Source organism: Crocuta crocuta, unplaced genomic scaffold (genome assembly GCF_008692635.1).
Source record: "Crocuta crocuta isolate KB4526 unplaced genomic scaffold, BGI_CrCroc_1.0 scaffold217, whole genome shotgun sequence".
Taxonomy (NCBI): domain Eukaryota; kingdom Metazoa; phylum Chordata; class Mammalia; order Carnivora; family Hyaenidae; genus Crocuta; species Crocuta crocuta.
Genome location: NW_027532208.1, coordinates 3,142,102 through 3,154,189, shown reverse-complemented (window position 1 = coordinate 3,154,189; position 12,088 = coordinate 3,142,102). Strand labels below are relative to the sequence as shown.

Sequence of the window (12,088 nt, the reverse complement as noted above, 5' to 3'; positions counted from 1 at the left end):
ATTCTCTGAGAACGGGGTCTGCCACTTCCCTCCCCCGCCCACACGTCATCTCTGGCTCCTCATCGCCGGAAGAGCCCCGGTTCCCCGCAGTCACCCTCCCTCGGCTCTTCAGATGCAGCGCTCCATCTGATTCTGTAAACATGCCCCGAATTCTCCTCCCATCCAGCGTGTATGTGGGCCGGTCCCTACGTGTGCTTCCGTTCTGGCTCTGCAGACTTCTGGCAAGTTCCACCCTCTTTCTGGGTACAGTCAGAGCCTCAAGTCCAGCAGGGAGCCCCCAGCTCCCGAACCACAGGGAGCACCTAGTGTGGCCTGCCTGTGTTCTGTTTATGCTCTTGATGGGGACAGTCCCCGCCAGTGGCCAGCTCCTGGTGGGGAGACACAGCATCTCATCCCAGCCCTGAGCCCCAGCGCCCCGAGCTCAGGGCTTTGCACGCATAGGCACTCACATGTGCTTGCTGAACTGAGGGTGTCGCCTCTGTTTCTAAGTCACTCGTGTTTTTTTATTTTATTTTATTTTATTTTATTTTATTTTANTAAAATATATAAAATATATATGTAAAATATATATATATATATATATTTTTTTTTTTGAGAAGAAGAGCATGTATGTGTGCATGCGAATGGGGGAGGGACAGAGGGAGAGAGAGAGAATTCTAAGCAGACTCCAGACTTAGCACAGAGTCCGACAGGGGCTTAGTCCTACAACCCCAGGATCATGACCTGAGCCAAAATCAAGAGTCAGACACTAAGCCAACTGAAGCCCCCAAATCACTCCCATTTTGGGAAAACTGCATGTAATCACATCTTGACTCCCAGGAACATATTTTTCAACTGAAATGATCCTGGCAGTTTATCAAAATGTGTACAGTCAGGAATATAAGATACTTAAAGATTCTGCTCCCAAAGGCAGCAGGGAAATAAACGATTAGGTAGATGTACCTACAATCATTCCATTTCACTTTTTCAGAAAGCAGCACATTATTTGAAGAAGAACATTTACGTTGAATGTATAATTTGTAATCTTTCTCCTGCTTGGTTTGGAAACAACAGAACTATCCAAGAGATCTTTTTTTTGTACAAAAGCTCCTTAAGTTGGGTCCCTTCCTTCTTGATGCCAAAAGGGTTAAAATCAACTGACATCATGGACTGTATTCCATAGTTGAATGATTTTGCAACCATTTAGGTAAAGTACTCACATGTTGAAGTACTGAGGTCTTTATGTATCTTTTAAGTAAAGGAGAAATGTTTCAATCCATAAAGACAACAGATGTGACCTGCTCAGAATGGCAAATGTCTGCTGTGGCCCCAGTGGGGCCCAGGAGCTTGGGCGAGGTTTATATGAGAGTCTGACTCCCCACCCCACCCCATCCACCCCGGACCTCACACTCCATCTGCAGCTCAGACCTCTCAGAAGACCCCCAGCACATATACGACTTGGCCGTCATGGAGGCCATGAGGTCCTGGAAGTTCTTCCCCATGGGCGGGGACCCCCATCTCCACGGCTCCTCGAAGTGTAGAATGCACACGACAAGCTTTGCTGAGGTGCACTGTGCCCAGGCTCCCCGACGTTGAGAGTATCCACACCATTTGGTTTTTCCCCCCGACTGACACTGAATGTTTTGGGGGAGGAGCCTTCCAGACAGAGGGAAAATGGACACAAAAGCCCAGGATCAAGGAACTAATGTCTTTTCCACATCACATCACTCTGACTCCTGTGCTTCCCCATTCCCCCTCTGATTACGCTGAACCCTGCAGGATAATGCAGAATACTTTCATTTTCTGAAGGTCAGCTCACAAACAAACTTGATTCCATCTACAACCTTAAGTGCCTCTTGCCATGTTTCATAATAGATTCACAGGTTTGGGGTGTCTGTGTGGGGGCAGCCATCTGCCGACCACAGGTACCGAAAATTAAACACCAGCATTAACCTAGATGAAATGGACAAACTACTGAAACTGATCAGAGAGAAAACACAGAATGTGAATGGTCATAAAAGGAAAGCGAATTAGTCATCAAAAAATTTCCCACAAATGAAAGCTCAGGACCAGATGACTTCACTTGTGAATTCTACCAAGTGTTTAAAGAAAAATTAACACCAGTTCTTCACACACTCACCCAAAAAGTAAAAAAGGAGAGAAAGCTTCCCAGCTATTACCCTGATCCCCAAACCAGACAAAAAACAACACAAGAACAGGAAACTAGAGACCACTATCCCTTATTAATATCCATACAAAAATCCCCAACAAAATACTAGCAAATGAGTCCAACAACATATAAAAAGTGTTCTACATCATGCCCAAGTGGGATTTATCCTAGGAATGCAAGGCTAGTTCAACATATGGAAATCAATCAGTAGAATACAACATAGTGGAATAAAGGACAAAGCCACATTACTATTCAAACAGATATAGGAAAAAAGGCATTGGACAAAATTTATATAATAAAAACAGCAAACTAGGAGTTGAAGGGAACTTCTTAGCCTAATAAAGAGCATCAACAAAACCCTACAGCTAACATCCTGCTTAACCAAAAGCTTTGCCTAAAGAAAGGATGATTGTTCCTGCCACTTTCTTTTCAACAATAGGTATTAGAGGTTCTAGGCAAGACAATTAGGTAAGAAAAAGAAAATGGCATCCAAATTGGGAAGGAAGAGATTAAAACTGTTTTTCTTTTTCTTCCTTCCTTCCTTCCTTCCTTCCTTTCTTCCTTCCTTCCTTCCTTCCTTCCTTCCTTCCTCTCTTCCTCTCTCTCTCTCTCTCTCTCTCTTTGAGAGAGCACAAGAGGGAGAGAGAGGCAGAGGAGGGGAGAGAGAGAATCTTAAGCAGACTCCACACTCTGCATGGATCCCAACACAGGGTTCAAGCTCACAAACTGGGATCATGACCTGAGCCAAAATCAAGAGTCAGACACTTAACCAACTGAGCCACCCAGGCACCCCTAAAACGATTTCTATTTAGAGATGACATGATTTGTATTTAGAAAATTCTAAGGAGTACATACACACACTTATTAGAACTAATAAATGAGGTTAGCAAAGTTGCAGGATACAAGGTCATCATACAGAAATCAGTTGTATTTTTATATGTAGGAAATGAATAATCAAAAATGAAATTAAGGGACACCTGGCTGGCTCAGTTGGTAGAGCATGTGATTTTTGGTTATGAGTTTGAGCCCTATGTTGGCAGTAGAGTTTACTTTAAAGACATGAAATTAAAATTCCATTTACAATAGCATTAAAAGTACTTTAAAAAATAGACTACTTAAGAATAATTTTAACCAAAGAATTGCAAGCCTGTGCGCTGAAAACTTTTATAAAACATTGTTTAACAAATTAAAGGAGACCTGAATAAATGGAAAGATATTCTGTGTTGATGGATTGGAAGACTTTCTGAAGATTCATATGGAAATTCAAGGAACCCAGAATAGCCAAAACAATCTTGAAAAAGAACAGAGTCAGAAGACCCACATTTCCTGATTTCAAAATCTACTACAAAGCTACAGTTAACTGTGGTCCTGGCATAAGGATAGACAGTGGATGTTCGATGGAGTAGATTTGAGAGTCCAGAAAATCAACCTTTATAGTTAGTTGATTTTCAACAAGGGTGCCAAAACAATTCATTGGGGAAAGAATAGTCTTTTCAAAAAATGGTACTAGAATAGCCAGATTTCTACATACAGAAAGATCTATTTGGATGTCTACCTCACACCATATACAAAAATTTAACTCAAAATGGATCAAAGACCTAAATGTAAGAGTGGAAAACTCTCATGCACTTGGAACTCATAGACACAGATGTTTGTGACCTTGGATTAGACAGTAGTTTCTTAGAACAGCCAAAGAAAAAATACATTAAACTTCATTAAAATTAATAACTGGTGCTTCAAAGAACACTATTAAAAAACTAAAAAGACCACCCCCAGGTTTAGAGGAAATATTTGCAAGTTATATGTTGGGTGAGGATTTCATATACAGAATAAGAACTATTTTAACTGAACAACAAAAACACAAACACACTATTTAAAATTGGGCAAATGGGGGTGCTGGCTGGCTCAGTCAGTGGAGCATGTGACTCTTGATCACGGGGTTGTGAGTTCAAGCCCCACATTGGGTATAGAGATTACTTAAAATCTTTAGGGGCCCCTGGGTGGCTCAGTCAGTTAAGCATCTGACTTTGGCTCAGGTCATGATCTCAAGGTGCGTGAGTTCGAGCCCCATGTCGGGCTTAGAGCCTAGAGCCTGCTTCAGATTCTGTGCCTCTCTCTCTCTCTCACTCTGCCCCTCCCCCACTCTCACTCTTATCTCTCTCAAAAACATAAATAAACATTAAAAAAAAAACTCTGGAGATCCCATAGTGGGGAAAGGGAAAATGGGGGGCACAGAAAACCAGGATACAGAGTTGTTGACCATTGGCATGAGGGAAGGACACATCTCTGTTTTTGTAGGTTTGAAACTTCTCGAAAGTGCTGATAAAACAACAAAACATAAAGGATCATTTGTGTGAATTTTTTTTCAAGGAGTCGAAATATTTTTCATGCACATTCCTGTGTGGGCCCTGAACTGCTTGCATCATTTTAAATGGGTTCTTGTTTCGGGAACCTGGGTGGCTTAGTAGCTTAAGCGTTTAACTCTTGGTTTTGGCTCAGGTAACGATCTCACGGTTCATGAGTTCGAGCCCCGTGTTGGTTTCTGTGCTGACACTGTGGAGCCTGCTTGCGATTCCATTTCTCCCTCTCTCTGCCCCTCCGTCACTTGCACTGTCTCTGTCTCTCTCAAAATACATAAATTTAAAAAAAAATTTTATTACTTAAAATAAACGGATTCTTGTTTACATTTTGTATTTCACCCGTTTTAAATATCCGTATCGTATGCTTCCCTTTCAGAAAGCCATAATCCTTCTGGGAGCAGTGAAGTAATAGACATGGAATTACCGATGGAAGGTGAGAAAAGCCAGGCATTTTATTTTTTTTGTTTGTTTGTTTGTTTTGGTTTAGTTTACAGTATTTTGCAGAGAACACAGTCTTTTAAATACCTATGACACGTGTTTGAAACAAAGGCAGCTTCCTGGCATGCCTTCTTAGAAACCCAGGTGAGGCTTGGCCCTAACATGTGGCACTGGGAACCCTAGCACTCTCTTCCTTCTCCGATCTGTAAGACATTCTGCTTAAAGCACCTGGACTAGACGGTGCGTGGTAAGAAAACTTTACACCTGTGCCATTTGTTGCTCTATTCCATTTTGTCTTCTTGAATGGGCATACCGAAATTCTTTTTTTTTTTTAGTGTTTATTTATTTTTTGAGAAACAGAGAGAGACTGAGCATGAGCAGGGGAGGGGCAGACAGAGAAGGAGACACAGAATCTGAAGCAGCGTCCAGGCTCCGAGTGGTCAGAACAGAGCCCGGCACGGGGCTCGAACTCATGAACTGCAAGATCATGGCTTGAGCCAAAGTTGGACACTCAACCGACTGAGTCACCCAGGCACCCCAATTTTTTTAATGTTTATTTATTTATTTTTGAGAGAGAGCATGTGAGCAGGGAAGGGACAGAGGGAGAAGGAGACACAGAATCCAAAGCAGGCCCCAGGCTCTGAGCCGTCAGCACAGAGCCCGACGTGGGGCTCGAACCCATGAAGTATCAGATCGTGACCTGAGCTGAAGGTGGACACTTAACCAACTGAATCACCCAGGTGCCCCTATTTATTTATTTTTGACGGTAGTTATGCAGAGAGAGAGAGGGAGAGAGAGAATCCCAAGCAGGCACAGGGCTGGAATCCATGAACGGTGACATCATGACCTGAGCTGAAATCAAGAGTTGGACACCTGACTGAGCCACCCAGGCACTCCTGTGGTCATTTTTAATAGCTTCTGTGATTTGGAGGCACTTGAAGTCTTTATCACGGGGGACGATTCCAGTGGTCCCTGAACATTGTTCAATTCTCTGACCTTAAAAAGCGTTGATAGATTTTGCCAGAGGACACACAGCATTGTAGTCTTAGAATTGTTCTTTTCACTCACGGAATCAGTCATCTTGAGCTTAATTGCTTTAAACCAAGAAGACAAGGCCATTCTGTCATTATTCAGCTCCTGTTCACTTTTCTGAATTATACATTTCTTGTTATGGTAACAGGTATGTAAAATTCACCGAGTGTGTGGCTCAGTTGTGTTAAGTGTGTTCGCATTGCTGTGAAACAGGCCTCTGGAACTCTAGCAGATCTGTCCCCACAGTCCCCGGTCCACCTGACGTCTCTGTGAGTCTGACCGCTCTGGGTACCTCTTGTGAGTGGAATCACAGTGGACTGTGTTTGTTTGTTGGTGACCGGCTTATGTCATTCGATTTAACGCCCCCAGGGGCTCACCCGTGTCATAGCGTGTAAGGACAGGATCCTGCCATTTACTTTTCATTTCTGACTCCTCAGCTCCTTCTCTGCCCTTTCTGGATGTTGGAGACGACAATTCTTGCAAATTCAGTTTCAGTGTGTTCCTCCCTGACATCATTTTCTTTCCCTTTGAGGAAGCCCATTAAGACATTGGGGGCACCTGGGCAACTCAGTCGACTAATTGTCTGACTGTGGCTCAGGTCAGGATTTCACAGTTTGTGAGTTCGAGCCCCGAGTTAGGCTCTATGCTGACAGCTCAGAGCCTGGAGCCTGCCTCAGATTCTGTGTGTGTGTGTGTGTGTGTGTGTGTGTGTCTCAAAAAAATGAATAAATGTTAAAAATTAAAAAGAAAAAGGAAAGAAAGAGGAACACCTACATGGGAACCTGCGTAGAACTAGTATGGAGTGAGAGTCAAAAAGATGTCACTGGATGGTGATCTTTGAAATACTTTGTTTCCGAAGAGATTCTTTTTTTTAAGAATCTTTTTTTCTAGGGGTGCCTGGGTGGCTTAGTTGGTTAGGCGTCCGACTTTCGCTTAGGTCATGATCTCACGGTTCGTGGGTTCAAGCCCCGCATCGGGCTCTGTGCTGACTGCCAGCTCAGAGCCTGGAGCCTGTTTCAGTTTGTGACTCCCTCTCTCTCTGACCCTCCCCTGCTCACACTGTCTCTCTCTCAGTCTCCTAGAAATAAATAAACATTTAAAAAAAAAAAAAGAATTTTTTTTCTAGTAATCTCTTCACCTAACATGGGGCTTGAACTCACAGCCCCGAGATCAAAAGTTGCACGCTCTACTGACTGAGCCAGCCAGCACCCCCAAGAGATTTTTTATTATTATAGAACAGCAGAAAACCCACTTATGACAAAGCTGAGTCCGTTTGATTTTTTTTTTCTTTAACTTTTAAACTAGAGATTCACAAAAAGCTGCACGAACAGTCAGGGAGGTGTGGTGTGCCTTCACCCACTTTCCCCCCACATTAACGTTCTATTACAATAGTCCACTATCCAAGTAGCTAATTGGTTTTGAGCCTTTCTCCCTCACGAACAATTAATGGAAGCTTTCTAAAATGAGCCAGAGTTGGGGGAGATCGTCCAGCCAGGCTTCTGTCTGTACGTCGAACTTCACAGGTGTGTCGTAATTCTCGCAAACCAGAAAAATCAGTTGTGCCTCCATGTCCTAACAGACTGAGTCCTGGGGGCCCCAGAGCACAGGGCTTTATTTTATCCCCGTGATTCCTGATAACAAGGAAACACTATGACCACAGGAATTCCATTAGATGGACGGATATTCTGTGTCCGCTGGCGTGGGTGAGTGGGTGTTGTGTTAGAATATCTGCAAGTTTCTTCTCTCCCCTTATCCCTTATATTCTTTCTTACCCTGTGATCCCTTTTAAAGTTAAAATTACAGGGGCGCCTGAGTGGCTCAGTTGGTTGAGTATCCGACTTTGGCTTGGGTCATGATCTCCCAGTTGATGAGTTCGAACCCTATGTTGGGCTCTCTGCTGACAGCTCAGAGCCTGGAGCCTGCTTCAGATTCTGTGTCTCCCTCTCCCTCTGCCCCTCCCCTGCTCATGCTCTGTCTCTCTCTGTCTCAAAAATAAAATAAACATTAAAAATTTTTTAAAGAATTTTTAATTAAAAATTTAAAAATTAAAAAAATTTTAATGAAATTAAAATAAAATTAAAATTACCTTCAGGGGCGCCTGTGTGACTCAGTCAGTTAAGCATCCAACTCTTGATTTTGGCTCAGGTCATGACTTCATGGTTCATGAGTTCAAGCCCTGCATCAGGCTCTGCCTAGCAGCACGGAGCCTGCTTGTGATTCTCTCTCTCTCCCTCTCTTCTTCCCCAATTGTGCTCCCTCTCTCTCAGTAAGTAAATAAATAAACTTTAAAAAAAGCCTTCAGGTTTAAGGGTGCCCAGCTGCATGCGGCCCTTGATCTCAGGGTTGGGAGTTCGAGCCCCACAGTGGGTGTAGAGATAACTAAAAAAATAAAAAATAATAAATAAACATTTTTTTAAAATTATTTTCACGTTTATACTCTCTGTGTGTTAAGTATGACACGTGTCTAAAATGCCGAGAGGAGCAGTAGAAGGTTGGGACGTGAGATTACATCATAACAAATGTCATTTTAGACATTTTTTTTCAAGATTCCACTCTGCTTGCCCCTTCAGACGCATGTGAGGACCCCGAAGCTGAGGTGAAAATTGAAGGTCAGTTTCCGAAACCCTTGTCAGAGGGACACACTGCTGAGTGTGGTGTTCATCCGTCCCTGAAGGGGTTATTGTGGGGGAAAGATGGNGGAGGTGTCTGTGTTTGTGGCTGTGTGTGTGTGTGTATTAGTGTGTGTGTATGTGGGGGATGGAGGTGTGTGTGTGTGTGTGTGTGTGTGTGTGTGTGTTTTACGCCATGCAAATCAGCACCAGACTGTGCTCTGTCCCGAGTGAGTGAAGAGAGAAGGGGGATGGGCAGGGAGGGCTGCACATCCCTGGGAAAACGCACCCTCTCCTCCGCTAGACGGATAAAGAGTTCTCAGATGACTACTGATCGTGCCTGGAAATAGTCAACTCTGTTTGACTGCAAGTATCCAAAGGAAGTCAAGTTCAAAGTGTGGTTTTAAAAAGATTTATGTTTTAAGCTCCACCACGTAAGATCATTTTCTTTCAAAGATTTACAAACTGACGCATAATCTCTTCGGGTTTTGTTCAGATGTCTGTTTAGAAACCACATCCAAGGGGCGCCTGGGTGGCTCAGTCGGTTGAGTGTCTGACTTGGTTTCCGCTCAGGTCATGATCTCACCGTCCCTGAGTTTGAGCCCCTCCCTCTTTCTTTTTTTTCCCCCCTTTGCATGTTTTTTTGTTTCTTATGTTCCACATATGCGTGAAATCATATGGTATGTGTCTTTCTCTGACTTACTGCACTTAGCATTATACTCTCTAGTCCATCCATGTTGTGGCAAATGGCAAGGTGTTTTTTTTATATATTTATTTATTTGGGGGAGAGTGCAAGTGGCAGAGGGACAGAGAGAGGGGGACAGAGGATCTGAAGCAGACTCTCTACTGACAGCACAAAGCCTGATGTGGAGCTCAAACTCACAAACTGCGAGATCATGACTTGAGCTGAATTCAGATGCTCAACCAGCTGAACCATCTAGGTGCCCCAAGATTTCATTCTTTTCTTTACGGCTGAATAATATCCCATTGTATGTATACACCACGTCTTCTTTATCCATTCCTCTATGGATGGACACCGCCTGCTTCCATAATTTGGCTATTATAGATAAGGCTGCGATAAACATCGGGGTACACGTATCCCTTTGAATTTAGTGTTTTTGTGTTTTGGGGGTAAATACCCACTGGTATGACTACCGAATTATAGGGTAGTTCTATTTTTCATTCTTAAGGAACCTCCATACTGTTTTCCACAGTGGCTGCACCAGTTTGCATCCCCACCAACAGGGCAAGAGGGCTCCTTTTTCTCCACGTTCTCGCCAACACTTGTTTCTCTTATGTTACTGACTTTAGCCATTCTGACGGGTATGAGGTGGCATCTCATTGTAGTTTTGATTGCATTTCCCCTGTTGATGAGTGACGCTGAGCTTTTCATGTGTCTGTCGCCCATCTGGATGTCTTCTTTGGAGAAATGTCTGTCCACGTCTTCTGCCTGTTTTAATTGGATTATTTATATTTTGGGTGTAGAGTTGTATCAGTTCATTATATATTTTGGATACCAAACATTTATTGGGTACGTCATCTGCAAATATCTTCTCCCCATTCCGTAGCTTATCTTTTAGTTCTGTTGTTTTCTTCACTGTGTAGAAGCTTTATGTTTTTATGTAGTCCTGATAGTTTACTTTTGCTTTTATTTCCCTTGCCTCAGGAGACATTTCTAGAGAAATGTTGCTATAGCCGACGTCAGAGAAATTACTGCCTTGCCCTCTTCAAGGATTTTTATGGTTTCAGGTCTCACATTTAAGTCTTTTATCCATTTTTTTAATTTCGGGGTATGCTGTAAGAAAGTGGCCCCGTGTCAGTCTTTTGCATGTTGCTGTCCAGTTTTTCCAACACCACTTGTTGAAGAGACTGTCTTTTTCCCATCATATATTCTTTCCTCCTTTGTTGAAGATGAATTGACCATATAATTGTGGGTTTACTTCTGGGTTTTCTGTTCTATTCTGTTGATCTATGTGTCTGTTTTTATGCCAGCCCCACACTGTTTTAATTACTACTGCTTTGTAATATAACGTGAACTCTGGAATTGTGATGCCTCCAGCTTTGATTTTTTTTTCAGCATTGCTATTCAAGGTCTTTTATGGGTTCCATACAAACCCTAGGATTGTTCTAGTTCAGTGAAAAATGCTGTTGGTAGAGATTGGATTGGTTTTGGTAGGGATTGCATTGAATCTGTAGATTGCTTTGGGTGCTATGGTCATTTTAACAATATTTGTTCTTCCAACCCATAAGCATGGAATGTCTTTCCATTTCTTTGTGTCATCTTGAAATTCTTTCCTTGGTACTTTATAGTTTTCAGAGTACAGGTATTTTCACCTCTTTAGCTAAGTTTATTCCTAGATACTTTATTGTTCTGGGTGCAGTTGTAAGTAGAATTATTTTCTTAATTTCACTTTCTGCTTCTGCATTATTAGTATACAGAAATGCAACAGATTTCTGTGTGTTGGTTTTGTATCCTGCGACCTTAGTGAATTCATTTATCCGTCCTGGTAGTTTTTTGGTGGTGTCCATGGGGTTTTCTGAAGACAGTATTGTGTCATCTGCAAATAGTGAGAGGTTTATTTCTTCTTACCAATTTGGATGCCTTTTATTTCTTTGTGTTGTCACATTGCTTGGGAGTCCTTTTTATTTAGAGATAATATTATGTCCCGTGAAATGCCACAAGGTCTGAGTTGATTGGGCCACAATTAGGGGAATTTTGATTTGAATGAATGCTCCCACCTGAACTTGATTCTTCCATTTGTACTTCATGTATTTGAATCCTAAAAATGGTCTCATCAAGTTAATTGTGTTGGGGGAAACTCCCTCTCGTCACTATTTTTTTTTAAATGTTTTGTTTGTTTTTGAGAGAGAGAGACAGCATGAGCAGGGGAGGGTCAGAGAGAGAGGGAGACACAGAATCTGAAGCAGGCTCCAGGCTCCGAGCTGTCAGCACAGAGCCCAACACGGGGCTCAAACCCACAAACCGTGAGATCATGACCTGAGCCGAAGTCGGACACTTAACCGACTGAGCCACCCAGGCACCCCATCACTATTTCTTTTTTAAAGTTTATTTTATTTTGAGAGAGAGTGTGTGTGCATGAATTGGGGAAGGGCAGAGAGAGACGGAGGTAGAGAATCCCAAGCAGACTCCATGCCATCAGCGCAGAGCCTGATGCAGGCTCGACCTCACGTACTTCGAGACCATGACCTGAGCCGAAATCAAGAGTGGGCCACTCAACCATCTGAGCCACCCAGGCATCCCTCATCACAGCTTATAACAGAGAAAAAATGGGTGCAGATTAAGTGCCCAGCAATTAGAGAAAGGGTTGTGGCCATCCGCTGGGAAAGATGCTCATGGCCACTCAGACAAAGCTATCTGGCTCAAGGTAAGTTAGAAACAAAACAGAGGGAGACTCAAGTCCTAATTTACAGCAGGATCTCAATTTTATTTAGAACAAAATGTTACATAGAAAGAGAGACCTTAGGAGAAAATACAAAAA

At 42.8% G+C, this 12,088-nt stretch overlaps 1 protein-coding gene across 5 annotated transcripts in view; it reads left to right on the top strand.

Annotated features, from left to right (window-relative positions):
- The window catches only part of LOC144242816 (general transcription factor II-I repeat domain-containing protein 2B), a 50,703-nt gene that overhangs the window by 21,426 nt on the left and 17,189 nt on the right, over window positions 1–12,088 (top strand). For 4 of the 5 annotated variants that reach the window (XM_077777829.1, XM_077777833.1, XM_077777832.1 and 1 more), the window contains exons 9-10: window positions 4,886–4,942; window positions 8,526–8,588. In XM_077777829.1, the coding sequence (XP_077633955.1) occupies window positions 4,886–4,942; window positions 8,526–8,588 (120 nt within the window). The remainder of the gene's footprint in view (window positions 1–4,885; window positions 4,943–8,525; window positions 8,589–12,088) is intronic. The other variant, XM_077777830.1, reaches the window with a different exon arrangement.